The sequence below is a fragment of the Passer montanus genome, unplaced genomic scaffold, assembly GCF_014805655.1.
Source record: "Passer montanus isolate IOZ18808 unplaced genomic scaffold, ASM1480565v1 scaffold29, whole genome shotgun sequence".
Taxonomy (NCBI): domain Eukaryota; kingdom Metazoa; phylum Chordata; class Aves; order Passeriformes; family Passeridae; genus Passer; species Passer montanus.
The window spans coordinates 4,473,757-4,495,429 of NW_024367596.1; the positions used below are offsets into that span (position 1 = coordinate 4,473,757).

Genomic DNA, 21,673 nt, shown 5'->3' on the forward strand with positions numbered 1-21,673 from the left:
TGCTGTATAAGTTGATCAGTGGGTAATACAAAGTCTATGTTCTAGCTGTTTTATGATGAAAATATTATTTCAGCAGAATGTATGGTAAAGTCATTGAACAATGATCTTATTCTCAGAATGATGGCACAAGGCATTTTCCATATACCAGAAATTAGTGGAGCTGCTCATTTTGTTATTGTAGGCTTCAAAAGTAAAGCTATTTTTAACCTTTTCTAAGCCATTATGCTATTTTTTTAACTGAAAAAACTGATATCTTATTACTCTTTTTCTGTTAGGACCAGCAGAGGTTCCCATGATGTCACCCAATGGATCCATTCCCCCTATTCATGTGCCTCCTGGTTATATCTCACAGGTATGCTTCTTCAAGAATTAACACTTCTATTAATAATAAAAAAGCCAAATTTTAAAATGTAAATGCAAAAACATTGGTCCATATAGAGAAGTCTACTTGGTTGAAGTGTAATTTAGAAGTTTTAATGAAAATGGTGATATACATCTTCATGCCTGGTGCACTTGACTGATAGTACACCCACATTTGCACGAGTGACCAGGGATGTGCAACTTCACACCCTGGTATTTGGAGTAGATTTGGGGTTTGGGCACCTGCAAAAGCTCTGTACACAGACTGAGCCTATAAATGCAGCTTGGATTGTTTGTGAGAGGGGGAGAAGTCCTTGATGTTGGGTAATGCCTCAAGTTCTTGTGTGACAATCAGAAGGAGTAGGAGACCATGGAAGTGGGAGGAGGAGCCCCTGTAGCTATAAAATACGCAGTTGATCCTTGGTATCTTCCCAGCAGAAATCCTGCAGCATAGCAGGAACTGTGGGGTTTGGGTGTGTTTTCAAGAATAAATGTGATTTAACTATCTATTTATGGAAAAAATGGAAAAGGTTTCGCAAAGCTGTTAGGTTTTGGAACTCTTGAACAGCTACTGCTCTTCTGTGTAAATAAACTCAGATTACCAGTCTGTTCCTTCCATCTTCTGCAAAGCTTGGACTCTTCCTGAGGTAAGGAAAACAAAAAAAACCCACCAAACCTAAAAAAGATTGGTATAAGGCATGACAGCTGTGATCAATACAATAAATCCAATAATGTCACCATTTTCCCTGAGACCTGGACCAAAAGCTTCCTTAAAAGTACACGAAGTATTTCAGATATCATTGATGAATAGCATAAGAACTTTTGGTAGATATAGTTTGGCATCTTGTTGAGCAGAAAATAGATTATGTCCTGGAGTCTCTTCCCCTCCCCAGGAAACATGTGAGCTTGTGTAATTCTGAAAAATTGTGGATGGCGTCATACTTAAATCCCACAAAATACAGCAATCACTCTGTGGTATTTTGACTTCTGAACAGAGTGAAAACATGCTTCAAGTAAGAGGGAATTTCTTAGCCAGCCTAGGAGAGAGGGGAGGATGTCAGGGTGGTCCTCCTGCTCCTCAGCCCTCCCAAGGGGAGTGGTTGGAGTTTTGAGGCAGCATTTGCTGCTTTATGCTCCTCATGGGCTCACCTAATTTAACAGACTGGCCCATATCATACAGAGTTTTATCTAAAGATTTATTCTTCCTTTGAAATAACTTTTAACACCTTTTTAATATTAAAATGTTTCTACCTCTCCACCTCTGTGCTGAGATAAGTGGTTGGGTGTAATTGGAATGCTTTCCAAACCAAAGGGGTGAAAGTCTTCCAGCTGTATCTCTGTCTGAGGCCAGTTCTTCTGTAAAGCTTTTTGTGGGGCACCATAATAATTCCACTAAAGAAGCCTTTAAGTAGTTTCTTAACCAGAAAAAAATCCAACCAAAAACCCTCTTCTGAAGCAATTTTTCCAGGGAGCTGGAAATATGTTGTAAAGTTATAGGGGGAAACTCTGTATTCTGCACTTTTCTGCAGCAGAATGTGTGTTCTGTTCTGTGGTGAGTCTCTTGCCATTCAGACTGCTTCATATTAAATAGCAGTTGAAAGTCTGCAGCAATGAAACTAGCTCTTTGTTGTAATAAATGTCTCTGCCTTATTTGCTCTTGCTTTTGTCTATTGCTTCACAGTTAAACCCAGTCTTTTATGATAAACAATTAGAACACAACTTAAATTTAACACGTCAAGGGAAAGGCCATATAGCAAATTAATGCACTCTGGGATATGAATCAAAATATATTTGATTTTTGGGCTTGATTTGTCCCCAAAGTGTACATCTAAGAGTCAGGCAGAAAGCAATGCCCCTGCAGAGAAGCAACAGTGCCTATTAAAAAAAGGCATGAAATCTTATTTCCATTTTGTTGTGCCAAGCCTGTGTGAGCTGTGTTAGCCCTGAATATTACATGAGTTATCGAATGATTGCAACCCTGGATTGATGTGGTGCTTCATCACCTCTTTGGAAAAATTGGCAGGAGGATGTGAGCCCTGCAAGGTCAGCCCCACTGGAGGCAGCACAAACACAGTCTCTCTTTCTAGACTTCAAGGACCACGTTAATAATTGTGACTAGGAGCTGGGTGTGTTGGTGCTAAGGAGATGTTCCCAATGATGAGGCTTAGCCAGGGCAGGAAGTGATCCAGGAAAATAATAGAAAGCAAATACACACCACCAGTTCAAATCTTTCATGCTATGGTTTTGCTCTCAACAGACCAGCTCTTGAAAGAGACAGAAAGAGACATTAAGATAAACCTCTGGCAGAAAGGAGCTATCAGGTCAGGGTTCATGTCCCTGCAGTTCTTTGTGGGCTAAGGGTTAGTTAAATATAGACAAGAGGAGAAGTTCCTTGCTGTGCTCTTGGTGGACAATATCTCTGCTGTAAAAGTTGGTTCTGGAAGGTGACATGGCAGAGAAATCTGCATCAAATGTGTGCAATGTCAACTTTTTTGGCTTTAACTGTTAAGTGAGATCAAGGATTTGGAGGCTAAGGTGTTAAATTTGGGGATATCCTCTTGGATTGTTCCTGTTTTTCAGTGTATGTCTGGGAGGAGAGGAGGAGGGTTTGAAGTGCTCTAATCAGGAGAACTAGAGAAATGAAAATACCAAAAAGCAGGGTCATTAATATGTTTGTTTAGTGCTACTGGCTGAGGACTGCTCTCTCTGAAATAAATCTGGAGCAATTCCTCTTGAATTTGAGAAGTTACATGTCTGTAGTTGGACCAAAAAATTTGGCATGAAACTCCACTTTTGATTTTATTTACAGGTCTGTTAATATGAGCTCTCTGCCAGAGATATTTTAAGACTAAAGGACAAGTTTACTGGTTGGACCATGAGGTGCACATGTGTTGAAGAGCCTCCTTTGGTCATGGGGTTTCTGTGGTCTGAATGTGAGCCATGGTCCTGCAGTTCAATATTCCTGCACCAAGCACATGGCATTTGCAGAACTAAACCATAACTTCTGGGAAGAGGAGTATCTTTAAATGACATTGAAAATGGTAGAAAATGAATCCCATCCTTGAAAATGAGGATTTTGGTCCTCAGCACATCCTGTCCCCTCAGAGAGGTGTTCTTCTCCAAAAAGAGTTTGGCTAGCATCAGGTTTTAGTGACAATCTCCTTGTTTTTGTGTCTTACTGCTCACAGAGCTGCTCTGGGTGTTTTGTAGACTGCAGCCAATCCTTTAACAGGATGATCCTCATTAAAGCTTTGAACAGAAGGAGGGTTGTGCAGATCTCACATGGAGCAAGCCATGAAGTGATGATCCTTTTGAGTTCATGGGCACTGGTCCTGAAGAACTGTATCATTCTAGATTTGAATTACCCCAATGTGCTTGCCAGCATTCTAGATGTTTATCTATTTTCCACATTGAAGGTATAGATTTAATTTGGTGTTTGATTTAATACTGATGGATTCTAAAGATAGTGATGCAAACTTGCCACGACTGGCGTGAACTCGGATTGGCATCTTTAAGAAATTAAATGAATAAATAAAATGTTGACATCCAAGTGCCTCATGGATGAGCTCATTCTGTACTGTTTTTGGGTACAGATTGATTTATGAATGAAGTTTCAAATTAGTTTGTGAAATTTGTGAAGTATTGGTTGTGGTCCACCCAGTGGCCATGCTCCAGACGTCTTTGCTGAATCTACCATATTAAGTTGAAATAAGGGTTCTTTGGATTTTTTTTTTTCTTTAAAATAAGTGGAAATTACTTGCGTATTACCATATAAACCCATACAGTAAAGGTGTGTTACAGAATGAGGGTGGCTCTTTCTTTAACTGGATCTCACAAAACACAGATACAATTTACTTGGGCGCAATTAACATTTCTTTTTCCTTAGAGTGTGATAATAAATTTCAGTGGAGAAAAATGAGACAACGTGGAGCAGTGTGATGTACTTTGAATACGTGAATTATCTCTAGTTACTACAGTGATATCTGCACTGGAAAACAAATAACATTTAAAATGGCATTCCCCAAATGTGGCAACCAATGGGGGAGGCAGTTTTATTATGTATGAGTAATGTCAACCCAGACTGCCCTGAAAGATCATCACCTACTCATGTAGCAATTAAGCTCCCTAAAATATGGGAAAAAAACCCACACAGAACTATGCTATAATAGTATTGTTATTGAGGAGGCTTGCCACTTACACAAGCAAGCTCAAAAAATACCAGCAAAAACCAATTTACCTACTAACTGTTCAAAAAAACCCCCACAAAATAATGGAAATTTATTTCTAGGTGCCAAATGACCAGAGATATTTGTTTTCTCTAAATATAAAGCACTAAGATTAGTAATAGCAATTATTTTTAATATTCCCATTGCATCTAGAGACATCAACAGGGATTAGGATTTTATTGATTCTTAGCACTGAAATAGAGACAGTTTAGCAATTTCCGGATTAATTTATGATCTTTGTGACAAATGGTTTTATACAGATACAAAGAATTGCATATTTCTTCTTAAAATAGCAGAGTTGAGCCTCTCTGCTAAGTTATGTTTTCTTCATTAATGTATCAAAACTGACTTTATCTGTCTTTGATGAACTGAATGTTGTCTCCCAGAATGGCACTACTACAATGTACTCACTGCAGGTTTTACAGATCCAGGGATATCCCCAGTCTTTATAGCTACCTACTGGAAATAACACATAAATCAGATTACCAACTTTGATTTGTTAAGGACTGAATAGTGTACTTAAAGATTGTATATAGAGCTTCAGAAATGTACATATATATCAATAACTCCTAGTTTAAAGAGAAAATGCCCAGTAGGATTGGGAAATAAAGTGGGTTTTGCAAGGTCCCCTGTGTTTTTGTGTTCATTTGTAATGTATGCACGTGGAATAACAAGAATGCTGTCAGCGTTCATGGCCTGGGAGGAAACAAATAAAAGATATTAGTGTCTTGGCTTTTCAACTGAAGTAATTTGGAAGGCTGGCTCATCCTTTGAGTTGGAATAGTTGGTGGTTGTAGGTTCCTCCCAGCTGAAATTTTCCATTCTATCCCCTCATCTCTGGCTTCTCTCCATCCTGTTGATATTTTATAGCTTCATCTAGCAGGGTAATTTCATCAAAAAAGGTCTTTGACAAGACTCTGAGCTTTCCTCCCTGCTTTATAGATGATAGCTCAGGAAGCTGAATCCTAATAATTTAAAATATGGTTTACATTATGTGCCGCTCAGTGTACAAGCTTTCTGTCTAAATCTGTTCCTTAATATATTCATCTTTCACCAGAGCACAAAAGGCACATGTAGCTGGTCTAGATGCAGAGATAAGAGCTTGGAGTTGGCTTTGAGGCTTGGACTAGTTAAAGCCACGATGAAAACCTCTCACATCAGGATGCAGGAACTTGCTCTCTCAATTAAGTTACAGCATAATCCGAGTCTGGGAGTTAAATCCAGCATTTCTGTGCGCAGTCCTAGCTAAGTAGTTCTGTTTTTTGACTATGTGCTAAACGGAAAAGGGTTTCCCTCTTTTCCAGGTTTCTCAGTGCAGGTTTGAGACCTGGCAACAGGATAAGAGATGCTGTGGAGCAGAACCAGTAGCAGAGATGGGAAGCCTGAAAATGCAGCAGTTGAAAGGATGTGATAGTCTGAATCTCTGAGATTCAGCTGTCTTCTGAGGACTCTGTACAGTCTTTGAAATTTAAAGCTGGCAGCTGACAAATTGCTTGTGGAAGTCGTAAATTTTGAGGGTAGAATCAAGTATGTTAAGCCAAACAATTACTATTTTGGTTACTCAGCAAGCGATGTATTTTTAATGTGACATATTACAAGTGACTGAATTAACTTTCTATAGAAAATTGTCTTCTGCAGAGGCCAGCCAAGCCACAGGAATTGTGTCCACGGTCACATCCCATAGCTAACAGGCATAAATGCAGAGAACCTGAGGGCAGACCTGGCCTGGGGGAGGAACTGGGTCAGCCACTCCTAGGTGGATTTTCCCCTGTGATGCCTTGCTCAGCTGGTGCCTGAGGCAGGAGCTGTTTGCTGGAGCAGTTCTGCTCAGGGCTGTGGGCATTGCCCCTGGGCAGGGCTGGTCCTGTGTGGCACAAACAGCCACTGCCTGTGCCATTCCTCTGCTCCAGGGTACAGATTTCCCTTTGTGGTTTAAAGACACTGGGATGTGACGAGAGGAGTGTGGGCAATCCACAGCAGAGTCTCCTCTGCTGCTGTATAACCCCAGCTGGTGGTGTGGGAATCAGTTGAGAGTGGCAGCATCTTGCAGCAGGTGCCTCTTATCACATATGACATATTCCTCACAGATACTGCTCCATCTGTGTGCCATCAGTCAGTTTAGAGAAAATGACGTTCTCAACAACCTGTTTGTTGTATGAAATTAAATGATGCTTCCTTCCTTCATGCTTTTCCACCTCGTGCATGCCAGCATACGGAGTCAAAGGGAGAGTAATGGTTCTTACGTGGTTGTATTTTTTAAATTAAGAAATGGTAGAAGTTTTTTGGATGAGCTTCAAGAAAAGCTTGGTTCCTAAGTCTGGATTGAAATTTGGCTGGTTGACTGTTCTCCAGAAATACAACTCTGGAAAAATTATAACCTGAAAAACATTTTTCAGCCTAAGCACATTTCCACCTTCCTACATCTGTTTTTACATGCTGTGATTATGGCGTTAGGGGCCAAGTTATGCATATCCCAGAGCTGATTTGTGTGGCTGTATAGACCAGCTCTGTAACAGAAACAAACCCTCTGCCCTGGGATTTGTCCTGAGCAGCTACCTGTTATGAACAGAGCAGCTCCTTTGGAGATGTAGGCCAGCAAAGCAGGTTCCTGCAGAGTACATGCCTGTGTGCACACACACATCCTCTCCACCACAGCAGTGCCAGCTGCTTTCCAAAGTGTTACTAACTCCATTCTCAGGGCGCCATCAAAATCCATGATAGAAATTTTATGGGCAGAATGTAAGGTCAGTCCCAATGAGTATGCTTATTTTGGTGCTTTGTGTTCCTTTTTCAATTGTTTTCCTCCCTAAATGCAGGTTATTTATTCTGTCCCTTAACCCACATAGTTATCACTAGCAGCAGTACAGCTCCCAGTGATTAGTGTGGATATCTGAGTCTCCAGGAAAAGCCACGTCGCCACCGCGGTTATTCCTGCTGATATTAATTTTAGAATTGTGTTTATTCGTGAAGCTAAACCCCATGACCAGCTGCTTTGCAGCGGGAGGACAAGCTGTAAACAGTGCTGTTCCAGAGGCGTGCCTGGTTCAGATGCTGCCTGACGTGCTCCTTTCTCTGCAGGTGATCGAGGACAGCACGGGCGTGCGCAGGGTGGTGGTGACGCCGCAGTCCCCGGAGTGTTTCCCTCCCAGCTACCCCTCGGCCATCTCGCCAACCCACCACCTGCCCCCCTACCTGGCACACCATCCCCACTTCATCCACAACTCCCACACAGCCTTCTACCCTCCTGTCACTGGACCTGGGGACATGCCACCACAGTTTTTCCCGCAGCATCATCTTCCCCCAACAATATATGGAGAGCAAGGTGAGCTGGGAGGAAGGGACTGGGAATGGCCTTTGACACCTGTGTTCAGCAAGGGTTAAGGGCTGGGGGAGCCAAGAGTATAGGAATGAGGTGGAGAACTTAAGAGAGTGGCTTTGTTACATGGATGGAGCCTCCTTTAATATCCTGAGTGGGGGCTTTAGCTATGAGTATGTATTTTTAAAGACAGAACTGTTTTGGGCATGATGTTTTCAAGGTTCACACCCGAAGTGAAGCACAAAAAGGAAGACTGAATTATAGAAAAAATCAGGAAATATTGTGATCCCTGCAAGCTGACCCACCTTAGGTTAGGAAAGAGCCATCCATGGAGGGGGAAGTGGGGATTGTATTTAATGAAGTGTATCTGAAGAATGTACATGATATTGATGATAATTCTCAAACTTTTAGAGATAGTTTTAATTCCCAAAGCTTCTACTTCATGCTGCACTTCTCTCCTTGTGGAGCACAACTGACATGATTGTTAAGTCTATTTATACTAAGAAGTTAAGTTGCACGTAATCCAGGGTTGGCAGCTTGGAACCAGCACATCTCAGCTTGTTCTGGCCAGTCAGGCCCTGAGGAAGAAAATGCTAAATTGCTCTGAGCTTATGAAGGCTTTTTCCAAAAGATCAGTTCTGTCTGGATTTTTGCTTGTAATCTGTGTCCCTGAAACACAAAGACTGAAAAGGAAGGGAAAAACATCACCCTAATAGTGGTATTTTACATACTCAGCCAAAGTAAAATTCTGTCATCAAAGGAGCACAGTTAATACAAATTCATTGCAAAAAAGGGTTTTCTTTTAAAAGTCTCCAGGAACAGCTGGTGTAATTTAATTTGGAGATAGCCAGAAATTTGGTTTTCTGGGGAAAAACCCCTCAGCTGTTTTGCTGTTCTGAGTTAACGCGGGTGACCCGTTCCGTTTCAGAGATCATACCACTATATGGGATGTCCAGCTACATCACCAGGGAGGACCAGTACAGCAAACCACAGCACAAAAAACTCAAAGACAGGCAGATCGACCGCCAGAACCGCCTGAACAGCCCTCCCTCCTCCATCTACAAGAGCCATATAGGCAGCTGCACGACGGTGTACAACGGCTACGCCAAGAGCCACAACGGGGCCAGCAGCGGCGGCGGGGCAGCCCCGGCCCTGAAGAAACCAGAGCGCAGGGCAAGGAGCAGCCCAAAGTCAAATGAACAAGACCCACACGGTAAAAAGAGGGGTTTATTTATTTATTTTTAATTCCTTTTTTTATTGCGCCTTTCCGGCTTGTGGCCCTCCCCTGTGTGGGTCCAGTGGCCGTGCCAAGAAACGCTCCCACCCACGCGTTAATGCGGTGTGAACTCAAATCCCAGCGCCGGGCTTGCTGGGCTGTGTTTGTTTTGTAAGGTGAGCCCAGTGCCTCCCCATCTTTTGTGACTGCTCCCTTGGTAGATGCAGCATCGTTCTCTTTTTATCTGTTGGAAGTAGAAGTGTGTTTTATGGGTGAGGTCTTGGTTTTATTTTGTTTTTTGGAGAAGCATCTTGGCACTTTACAGAAAACTTCATGGACAATTAAGCTATAACCAAAATCTGACTACTAGGAACCACTATTTTGCATATCCTAGGTTAACCTGGTAAAGGTATTAGAAAGTTCAGAGGTGATGGCTGAAAAACCAAGGGGTTTCTACATGAAAATTCAGTGAAAGTAAGATTAGTCGAAAACAGAACTGAGAAGAAATTTCTTAATGCTAGTCATTGGAAATAGTGGTCAAATAAATCTGGCTACTTTTGAAATAATTTTCTTCAGCATTTTCAGAGATTTGCCATTTAAAAATTTAAAACTTCAGAGGAACAACCCAATGCTTTACTGTAATCAAATCTCATTTATCACAAGCTAGTCTGTATACAGTTCCACCTAAATTTAGTTTAGTAACTTGTTATAATCCCTTATCCCCACCTGCCTTTCTCCTCTCTACTTGTCTCTTTGCTGATTGCTACAGCAGCAGCTGCCTGAGCAAACCTTGACGTAGCAACCAAACCAGCATGTCCACGATATTCATAATGTAGAGCACTCTGAAATATCTTCAGTTAATTTATGCGTAAAACACAGGTTTTCCATAATCTGTCTATAGTGTATATTGATATGCCTCTGTACTTTTACGTGTGAGACATAACTGAAAGAAATAGTTATGAAAATTAACTGTATCAGTAGCCAAAGAGGGGGAAAAATTGCTGCTGGCATGGTAAGGAATGAGGATTTGCAGACGTGCTTCAGGGTCTTTAGAATCTGCAAGGAGCTATATTGGGGAATGCTGTAATCCAGGAAAATGAAGCACTGCATTAGACTTTATAGTTATTTCTTGCCAATCAGCTTATGTAAACTTTAGTATTCTTGTTTAGGTGTTTATTTGAGGTGGAACACATGAGGTGTTTGAAGCACGTGTGTGAAAGAACTGGAAAAAAGTATAGTGTTAAAATATTAGTTCAGTGGGTACTGAGTCAGCCTGGCTGATCCCTTCTGAAATAATCTAGAAATAATTTAAAAGTATCTTATCTAAGGGTTTCCTGCAACCCTTGTGTCGGTCTAATTCATTGCTTTGGACTGCTCTGCTGTGCTGCAGCTGAAGAGCACGAGGGCTTCTAAAACGCCAAGAAAATCAGTGGAGTCAAGGCTACAGCACATCCAGTCCTGTCAGCCAGAGATTGCCTTCAGACTGGGGACAGCGAGGGATGGAGTCCTCCCCAGCTCTGGAAAAGTCCCTAACAGCAGGATGTGCAAATGAGCATCCCTTGTCCCACCCCCCTGCCTTTTAAAATTAGGTTCTGCACCTGCACCCAGAAGTGGCAGCCCTGGAGTTGCATCAGCATCTGCAGCAAGTTCATGGCCAGAGGAGGAATAGGAGAATTTTTTTCATATTAAAAGAAAAAAAAATAAAAGATACTGTGAGCTTAAATGTGAGGTTTTTTACATCAGTGTATTATTATATTCATACATGTAATCTTACATTCAGATTTCTGCAGAAAAGTTAGAGGTTTCTTCAAGGCTCCCATGAAGCACTCCCTAAAATAAAATAAGTTCCCACTTGGTATTTACAAGCTTCTAATCATATCTGTCGCTTTATATTTACCTTCTCTGTTTCTTCTTTAATAATTTGGGGATTTATTGCTGAATACCTGACTAACCTGGCCACACAGGTAATTAGGGTGAGATTTATCAGCAGTCTGGGCACAGTTGCTAATTTGATTTATGCTGCTAAGATGACAGTTTTTGGAATAGCCAAACAATGAATGTGTCAGAAGCAACAAGTAGCAAAGGGGTTTAAACTTGCAGGTTTTGTGGATGTGTATCTGTTCAGCCTGCTAATAGTTAAAAACTTGATGGTGCTGTGTGGCTGCTTCCAAAATTGCAGAATAGCCTGGAAAACCTATTTTTAGATACATAAATATATAAAAATGTGTATGTATATGTATAAAACTTGTGGATAAGTCTTTATTTAGAAAACCACTTAACCAAAAAACTCTTTAGGAGAGGAGTAGGAATACAGGAATTTGCAGTAAAACTTGGAGTAAGGTGAAGGAGAGCTGGAGCTGAGGGCTTTGTTTGCGTGGATTTTTGAATTGGGATTGTGATATGCTTGATGGCCTGTCATTTCCTATCTGGCTGTGGGGTGTGTGTGCTCCTGCAGTGGAGTTGGCTTCTTTGGGGTGTTTGGATGATGGAGCAGTGCTGGGATCCAGCTGCTGGTGAGGGAGGGGGCTTTAGGAGCCCCAGACACAGCTGGAGCAGGCTCAGCTCTGGCTGCTGCAGAGAGCAGCTTGTGTCAGTACACAGTGCTACAGCCTGACAGGGATTGCTGTCCTGAGGGATTGGGCTGGCTGAAGCAAAATTTAGGAGCTGCCTGAGTGCTGGAAGTGTGGGTGGGAGCTCGCCAGGGGCACCTCTCCCTGCAGTCCCAGCTGCTCCTGGGCTGATGCTCAGAGAGGCAATTGGAGTGTCTGCTTTCATCAGCAGGGAGAGATGATGCACACGGGGGGTTTGTGACAGGGAAGATGGGAGTTTCTGTTCTTGGATCTGCTGCCCCTGTGCTTAAAGTGATGCTTGTCCTGCTCCTTGTTTTTTGGTGGTGATTTCTCTGAGGGGTGTGCTACTCCTTTCCTCAGCACACCCACTCTGCTGGGAATGGGGTTATTACAGGGCTGCAGGAGCAATAGAGGGGATGGAACACCTTCCTAATCAACACAGACTGAGAGGGTTGAGCCCCTCTTAGAGCCCCTAAAGAGGTTACAAGAGAGGTGGAGAGGGGCTTTTGACAGGGCATGGAGTGACAGGACAGGGTAAAAGGCTTTAAAATGAAAGAGGGCAGGGTTAGGTGGGATATTGGGAAGGAATTCTTCCCTGTGAGGGTGAGGAGACCCTTGCAAAGGTTATCCAGAGCAGCTGTGGCTGTCTTATCCCTGGCAGTGTCCAAGGCCAGGCTGTATGGTGCTGGGAGCAGCCTGGGATAGTGGAAGGTGTCCCTGCCTGTGGCAGGGGCTACAACAAGAGGATCTTTCAGGTCCATCCCAAACCATTCTGGGATCATGTGAATAATATTGAAGAAAATGTCCAGCGTACAATGCAAGGACGACTCAACCCTTTTCCCTGAAAAATCACAGTATGCGTGATAGTTAACTTTAAAATGTACTTTTCCCATCGATATCTATTCCCATTTCATGTATTATGCCCATGAAATTGAGTAAGTGCTCAAGGAAAATTCTGCCATGTATCAATAACTTCCAGCTTCCTTCAATATTAAAAGAAGGAAGGGTTCCCCAAAAATCTGCTTCACCACTGGTAGAAGAAATGGGGTTATAAATCATCAATTCTGAATGTGATCAGTACTGAAATTAAGTACATTACTCTGGATTATTGTTAAATTATTGTTCAGTCACCTCTCCAGTTGTGGATCCAGCCTGTGCACCTCGGTACAACATGATGGTACATTAAAAATAAGTTGGTGCTCATATCCCAGGGTGGTTCTATAGCAGCAGCATCCCCTTTTTACTAGGAAATTCATGGTTTCACATTGGGGATATAAGTGCAGTTCTGACCTTTTCCATTGACTGCATCATGCTGTGTTGGGTGGTGCACTTGTAAATAAAAATTTCTAGTTATGTTGGAAACAGGCTGTTTTAAGGCAAAAAAAAAAAAAGAAACTGCTTATAATTGACTGAAAATTTAGCAATTCTTCTGAGTGTTTCTGTTGGGATGATGGATGGTGTTTTGTACAGGTATGATACTGGGATTCTGAATTCTTCTGAGTGTTTCTGTTGGGATGATGGATGGTGTTTTGTACAGGTTGAAGTGGAGGTATGATACTGGGATTCTCATTTAAAATCCATACTGGAGCTTTTCCACAGAGCTGTTTTAAAAACTGAATGGGACAGGAGGGAGCAGGGTTAGGCTTTTTGTGGGCTGGGTTTTTTTTTTGTAAAGGAGCCTTGCCATGTAAAAAGAGCTGTAAGCGGAAATCCTGTCCCATTCATGCTGTCCTTTATGAATTTCAGTCTGAGTCACTTCCTTCTCATGCACTCAGTGGCTCCCTTCTTGGTCATGCAGGGACCTAGTAGTTCAAGAAGTTCTCTGTGTGGCTGCAAGTACTGTGGGAACATAAGCAGTTTTGAGCATTCTGACAATGCTTTTGCCTATTTCCTTATAAAGCATCTTTTTTTTTCCTCTCTTCAAATGAGATAAAATCTTTTTTTTTTTTAAATCCTTTTTGAAGTTTGAAGAGCTTAAGACAGCCAAAAGTAAACCACTTGAAATGGGTAGAAGTGGGAAGTGGGCAATGGATTGTTGTGTGCATCCTGTGCAGGAGCTGGGTGGGAGCTGGGTGCCAGAACAAACAGACCCAGCCTGGGCAGGGAGCTGCCTCCAGGCTGGTCCTTGTGTGCCTTTGTGAAAGTGTTGCTGAACAAGGTTTCGTCCTCATTTGAGAAGATCTGGCTTCAGATGAGCCCTTCTAGCCCAGGAGTGTGATGAAGATGATGCTGAGGAGGAGCACATGCTGCTCCGGCTCCTCCAGCAGCACCCAGACCTGGCAGGCACCAGGGAGGGTCGAGTCCTGCCCAGTCCTTGGTGCCCACTCGCTGCCCTCTTGTCTGTGAACTCATCTAACCCAGGTTTGAAAAGCACATTTGCTTTCCCAGTGAGGAGCACTGAGTCTGGGGTGCACTTCACTGCTCTGTGGCATTGATGTGCTTTACACGTGGAGAAGGGAGGAAAAACCACCAGAATCAATTAATAGTTCAAAGAGCTGTTGAAGGCTATTGACAGATGATCAGCTTCCAGTGTCATATGTGTACAAGCCTCAGAGGTGTTGCTTTCCTGTTGTGGAGGTTTTGTAAATCTGATTCTGTGCACTGAAGGAGCCTCCAGCTACTCTGGAAGCTGAAAATCATGGTTTTCAAATTCCTGCTGCTGGAAGTTTCTCAGGAGATGTGGGAAGCTCCGTGTGCTCATTTCTTTGAGGGCAATGCATTGGAGAATGGGCTTGGCAAGAGCACTTCCTGACAATGGTGGTTTTAATTTGGAAACGTTTTACAGTAAGTACTTAACTTGGCAAAGCAGAAGCTCTGAGGTGAAGAAGTACCCTCAGGTATCCCTGAATGGGGTGGGGCATGCTCTGCAAGGTGCTGGTAAGTGATGCAGAGTGGGTGACACATGAAAAACCAGAGCTGAGGTGTTCTTGGTACAGCCCCATCCTGTTCTTTCCCCATCTTCCGTGTAACATTTAAATATACTTATGAAATAAGTGTGGGTTTTTTTCTGTTTTTGTTTAACTGTATCAAGTTGTTGTTTTAATCCAAAGCCTGTGAACTAAAGGTAAATTGTAGGAGCTGTGATTCAGTGCAGACAGGAACAAGGCGAAGTTCCTCTTCTTACTCATTCTAGATCCTGTCAATTCTTTTCTATTTTGGTCCTGAATCCATTTTGCTTATTGAGTCATACATTTATCTGTGCTTGTATATCCTCTAGATTTAAAAGCTTAGAAGAGTATTTTCATCACTTTTGGTCCATGTAAGCAAAGAGGCTGAGAAACACTGGCAATACATGTAAATTTTATGTTATTTTAGCTGGGAACTGATGATTTGGTACATGCTAATAACATTTATTATACCAATGTAGAAACAGACAAAATTGGTCATAAATGTTTTTTCTGCTGCTGTACAAAATACCCCTATGTTAAATGCAGCTTCTCTGGTGTCCCTAAATGTACTTGCTTCTATAAAATAAGGAGTTTCAATAAGATTGTTTTCAGGAGGCAATCTGTCAAAACTGACACAGTGATTTTATTAATAGCATTGAAAAAACACACAGAAGAGTAAAAGACATCTGTCAGGTTGAGTGAATTTTAGTATTACACCAAATAATGCAACATGAAACATAATATTTAGTGGAACCAGAGACGTGTGGAATCTTGAGAGGATAGATCAGCAACAAACATGAAATCTAAATGGTGTTACTGTTCCTACTGCATTTTTTTAAAGTTTTAGCCATTAATACTACTTGTCTGAATTCTTCAGACTTATATCTCATTAGAAATAGATTTTGTGCTCTGTGCTGTTTTCCTGTAAGTTTTAATGCATGAGAGGAAATAGGATGCATTAATTAGGGCATAGTCTGAACTTGAGAAACCAGTGTTCATTTGCAACACCCAGAATTTCCAGTGTGATATTCTCGTGCCTTGACCTTATCTCCCACATCATGACTGAGCTTGTGCTTTTGTTTGTTTCTATTTGGAAGTATGCCTGCTTCTTCAACAGTCTTTATCTTTGGTATTTTCTCTAAAATAATAGGCTGTGAACTGCTCGTTCAGGCAGTAAACAAAGTGATTATCAGTGTCAGGTACACTGTTGTGTACCAGCTTGAACTCCATTAGCTGGGCCACACAGATTCTCACCAAATAATATTTTTGCCTTATAGTCACGTAAAATAACCACTTAAGTGAGTTTTATACAGACTGATGGCTGTATTAGAAACATATTGCAGGGTTCAGGTAGAGTACAGTCCCAAGTTCTGTGTGCCTGCAAGAATTTATCCAGATCAGGCTTCATTTGTGACTTTTCTTCAGCAAGAATGGCTAAAATGTTTGTCCAGCTTCACCGAAATAAACTCTGTTGAGGGAGAGAAACAAATCTGTTTCCTCTGCTGTCTTGAAGCTTAACTTCAATCGTGGGGGCTTTGATGGAGAAGGGTAAAAGCTGAATATCACAGATGGTGCTGGAAAGCAAGTGATGCCCAGTGCCCTCCCTGCCTCTGCCACAGCTTTGCCCATTTCCAAACCCAGCAATGTTCTGCTTTGAGCTGCCCGTGGATGCTTCCTTCTCAGGCATCTTGACCAACTCTTTCCCAGAAGTTGCCTGTGTGCAGATAATTTCCAGGAATTTGCCAGCCTGTGAAATCTTGTCTGCGTGTGACCTGTCACAGACAGGGAGGTATTCTCTTGCTGTATCCATACTGCAGGAACAAACCCAAAGTTTATGGGAAGCCTGAGTGCCATGGCAGTCCCACTTCTTCCACAGCACGCTGCTTTGTTAGCACAGAGCTCTGCAAGCTGGGAAGGGCTGACACAGGGAGAGAGGAGATACACTCTATTTTTGTGCGCTTATCTTGAAAGACTAAAGAACCAGCTTCACAACTCTGGCACCAGAAGTTGTAGATAAGGGATTCTCTTCATCAGCTAAGTGGGAGCATCTCCTAATTTAATTGCACAATATTCTCCCATCTTCAATGTCAGCTGTTTTTAAAGGCGAATGGAAATGCCTCAAACTTGGTTTTGTTCAGGCTTTTTGTACCTGAAAATGCAAAAGAACACCAGGACAGTGTGGATACAAATGATCCAGCATGGTTATGAGGTGCTCTGAGAACTGCTGGTGTGGGCATCCATGGCTCTGGGCCATCCGTGGGGCAGAATGGGTCATCGCAGTTCTGGTTACATTTTTCAGTCTCATCACAGCAGCTGGGACAAAATAAATCTCATTAGAAGCTCTCTAATCTTCCTAAGTGCGCTAACTACAGGAAACACAGCTCAAAGTCCACTGAGGAACATGTAGGGCATGTCTAGTAAAGAGTGAGGGAATCTGGCTCCAGGGCTCGTGTTTGACCTTATTAAGGCTCATAAACCCTTTTGGCAGTGGCTGGTGTTTTACCTCAAAGCTGTTTTTCCCAATCCTGATCAGTTTCTGTAGGCTCCCATATTTTTATTCCCATCTGCTTTATCCCTCCCTTGCCTCATTTTGCCAGCAGGATCTCCTTGGCAGGGCGAGCTGGCTACACTGTCTGCTCCATCATTTATCAGGAAGTCAGTGCTGAATGATGTAAGGCACAACCTCTTCCCCCAGAGGATCTTCATATTTTCTCAAGAATTTGCAGCTTCTGCTGCAACTGACAGTCAAATCCAGAAGACTGAAATCCGAACCTTTTTCCTAGGAGTTTACATAATTTATGGATGCCCACCCAACAGAAAAAAAATTGAAAATCGCACAAAGTACATTTTCATCCTGCTTAAATGCTCACTGATTAAATGCCTGTGACGGGGAGAAGAGTTACACCAAGATCTGAGAGCTTCAGAGCAAGATAAGCAGTGGATCCTCACCAGCATGGAGGAGATAACAAGGACCACCGACAAAGGAAGGGAACTGTGTTTCCCTTATTTGGCAATATCTGGGACACGGAGCCAAAAAGGAGAGGGTATTTATAGGGAAGAGGTAGAACATTTCCTCCCTCCAGACTATAAAGAACAAAATGTGTTTAAGTCTAATGATTTAATGAACAACACTTATTTGTATAGCCAGATGTTCTGAACAATGTCCGCCTGTGTTTCCAGCTGGATTTGCAAAGGTGGTGAAATGAAATTTCACGTCCCCCTGAAGTTAATGGGATTTGTTTACCGAACTCTCTTAGGCTGTGCTTCAAACCCCATTGGTTACTCCTCCTTTTCTGAGGAAGGGTGGAATTTAATTTCTGAAGTTTTTGCGACCTTCAGTATATTTGCTTTTAAGGGGAGGAGGAATCTTAATGCAGGTTGATGCTTTGAGTGTTGCAGTTAACAGAAGGGTTAAACACTAAAATGAAGCAGCCATTTCAATTTTCTCTGAGGTCTATTATAAAAGATGTTGTCCTGAAGCTTGAGTTTGGTTTTTGTGTTGGCTTTTTTTTCTCCTTGTTTTTCTTTTCCCCTCTAAGGAGCTGTACTTAGAAGCAGCTGCTTTGATTTACTGCAATTCATGTGACTTGTGCCTGAATTTCATCTCAGCAATGAAATCCAGAATGAGCTGAAATTCCTGTAGCTTTGTTGAATCCTCCCCAGCAAACAGTAATCAGGTGGATATTTCTGTGAAATAATTTAAATATTTGGAAGGTTTCTTAGTGGTGAAACTGGTTGTGCCAATATCCAAGATCACATTTTGGCCTCGTCCCATACAGGGCTGCTAATTGCCCATGCACTTCTTTCAGCTCACTAGTAGGAAGTTGGTACAGACATTATAGATCGGGTTTTTTAAACATTCTTGAACTCATTCTTCCCTTCTCAGGCATAAGAGGGCACAGATAAGATTACATCAGCCTTTTTGACTTCTTCATTTTATAAATTTAGCCCCCAGTCTTTATTAAACATTCTGTTTAATATCCTTCTAGCTCATATAGTCATAGTTCATCCTTCAGACATGACTGCAAAACAATTTAGGCTGGGATTGCTTGAGTCAGTTGATTGTCATCTGTCATGAGGAAGATAATTTATTTCTGTTCTGCTGTCAGTCTGGAGGTGTTTGGGTTGATTTAAAGAAGGGAGGGGAAGCTCTTTGCCTTCCCCCATCTCTGAGCCCTGGTGCCTGGGCTGAGTGGAAGGACAAAGATGTTACTTGGTTTCTGGGATTACTGTGATCTCCTCCACCACTCATTGCAATTTCATTGTATCATACTTTTCACCTGCAAAAATAGGTCAGTAATTTACATTGGTGACAGAAGAGCTTAGGCTGGGGTTCATTCAAAGTGTTGTAACTGCAGCCCCCTCACTAGGTTGCCACTGAAAAATCTCAGTGCAGGCTTCGTGAAAAATCTTTGCCTTTCTAGCACCATTATTTGGAATGATTGTATTTTAAAAAAACCCAACAAAACAACAAAAAACAAACCAAACAAAACAACATCAACAAAAAAAAGCCCCAGCTTTTATTCCTGTGGAATCTAACATGATCTCAGTGCAGGCTTCGTGAAAAATCTTTGCCTTTCTAGCACCATGATTTGGAATGGTTGCATCTAAAAAAAAAAAAAAACAACCAACCCCAAAAAAACCAACAAAACAAAACAACATCAACAAAAAAAAAAAACAAACCCAACTTTTATTCCTGTGGAATCTAACATCTTTTAAAGATGTGCAAATAGTGTACATAGTGCACAGAAATAAAATTTCTGCTTTAATGTAAATGCTTAGACAAAAATCAAGAACAATGAAAAGATGACACACTTCCTACTTTTATCATATTTTTGGGCAAGTTTTCCCTGCTTGCTTTCTGTAGAGGCTTGCTTTGCTCTGACTCTGAAATAGTGGTTATTGCTCAAACCCAGCATCCCACATCACTTTGCATTGCCCACCATGAAATCTACAGAAGGCATTTCTTCTTTGATTTAAGCAAGGCTGAGGAGTTGTGACTGAGTGCAAAATTTGGCCTGCAGTTATTTTCTTAAAACTTTTTTAGTCCGTGATGGGTTCTGCTGTGCCTCTGCACTGGGGAAGTGCTGTGCTGCCTTCCTATTGTTGTAGCAAACTCGGTGGCTTTATGAGGTTCACTGCCAAGGAAGATGTTAATTTTGGCTGAGGAGCTCTGTTTAATCCCCAGCAAGTTTGGAACTCCTATGGAGTCTGTTTTGGCTGTGCTGTGTGATTGTTTTTCTGTGCAAATATGCAGTTCTGCAGGTTATTTTGCTAGTTTTGTGTTTGATCAGGAAAATGCTCTTATTGTGTAATAGGCAGATTAGCAAAGGGTTTTGTGGCCAGAATTGCCTATGGTCATATTTCTGAACATCAAGAAGAAGTAAATTTTTTGTGTTCAATACTGGTGCCATTGTCCCCCTACACTGGGGATGGTGTTTCAGAGAAAAATATTTCCTCACTGTCATGGGGCAGCAGACACAGGATTTCAAAAGGCACTTTAAAATGGCACACTGGAGACTTGTCACTCTGTCTTCATCAGGGACTGTGCTTTCCACCTCAGTTCTTGGAGGGAGCAGGACCCACCTCTGCCCCAGTGTGACTGTCCCAGCAGGGACAAACAGGAGTCACAGAGACAAAGCCATGCCTGTGGCTTTGTCTCCACTTTTGGGATGCAGTGGAGCTGTCAGTGACCCAGCTGGGAAGAAAAACTAATCCTTGGTGCTGTCAGACTTGTGCTTTTGTCAGTGCAAGGAGGAGTTGTGAGCCTCCTTTAGTGTGTGTTCATGATGCTCAGGCTCCTGCTCTGCCTGGCTGGGACAGGTGCCAGGACTGCAAGGAACCTTTTCTTTTGGAGAGGAAATCTCTCTGTAAATGCCAGGTGGTGTAGTTTCATGGCTGGTGTCAGACATCCTTTTCAGCCAGTTTCACAGTTTAAGAAGTGTGGGTATCTGAGCCATGCTGCTGTCCATCCCCTGCTCCTGCTTGGAGCTGGGTTGGCCTGTGGAGCTGTTCTGGCCATGTCACCTGGGGCAGCCTGGGCTGCTGCCCTGCAGCTCTGCAGAAGTCGCATCCCTTCCTGAATGACCACTGGGTTCCTCAGCCTGGAGAACAATGAGTGCTGGACAAGCAGTCACAGGGAATGAGGAGAAATAAGAGGGACAAAGCAGGAAGCAGCACAGAAATAAATGGAACGAATTAAGCGTAAGGAAATTCCATGCATCCCAACTATTGTACAGAATTCTGAGGAGTGTGAAGAACATCACTGTTTCTAGGAAAAAGTTAGTGTTTGTTGGCCAAGTTTGTAGTGAGAACAAAACATCTGCCTTCTACCTGGAAAGTGGGAGTCAGGAGCTCCAGGAAAGTTTTAGGAGGGACTTTCAGTCTCTTTGTCAAATACTTGACCAAAAGATAGAGGGGTGGGCACTGCTTGGTTTATCTGCAAAGTTTTTATTGTCTTCCCAACCTCACAGAGCATGCGAGCTGCTGTAACAGAATAGCAAAAGGGAAGCTGCCGAAAATAAAAATAAAAAATATTTTGACAGAGAAAATAAGCTAAAGCAGGTTGAAATGATGAAAAGAGAGCGCTCCAAGAGGAGGTCCTGTGTGTAAGTGGTTTGTTGTTCCAGCAGATTCAGCTTGGGCTTCCTCTGTGTCTGTGGGTTATGTCATTGTTTGGTTTGGTGTTCCTTCAAACCCAGCCAGCTGCAGCCATCCCAGTGCTCTGCCTCTGTTATCTGCTTTGGGAGATGTACAAAGGACTCGCTCGAGATGTCAGGGGGATGTGATGGAGATGGGGGTTGCTGTATTTTACTAAGAAAGCCTTTTCTGCCTTCTAATGGACCAACTGCGTGTTCACAGTAGGAATTCACTCAGATCTCCAGCCAGTAAAGTAGGAGTTGTTTTTGCTGTCTTCCAGCAGTAGCAGCGAAGAAGCAGAGAAAAACAAACCAAACATGTCACTTACCCTCCATTTGTCCCTTGCATCCAGCCTTTTATTTCCCTTGCTAGTTGCTACTAATCTTATTTTCCTTCCTCCATGCCAATGAAAAACAGAGATCCAAACAATAATGGGGGGGCAGGGAGGATTGGATGAC

The 21,673-nt window shown here is 42.4% G+C and overlaps 1 protein-coding gene across 2 annotated transcripts in view; it reads left to right on the top strand.

The window, feature by feature from the left end:
• FNDC3B (fibronectin type III domain containing 3B) overlaps positions 1-21,673 on the top strand; it is a 184,437-nt gene that overhangs the window by 91,536 nt on the left and 71,228 nt on the right. For both annotated transcript variants that reach the window (XM_039713674.1, XM_039713675.1), the window contains 3 exons: positions 276-352; positions 7,665-7,908; positions 8,831-9,115. In XM_039713674.1, coding sequence (XP_039569608.1) covers positions 276-352; positions 7,665-7,908; positions 8,831-9,115 — 606 coding nt within the window. The remainder of the gene's footprint in view (positions 1-275; positions 353-7,664; positions 7,909-8,830; positions 9,116-21,673) is intronic.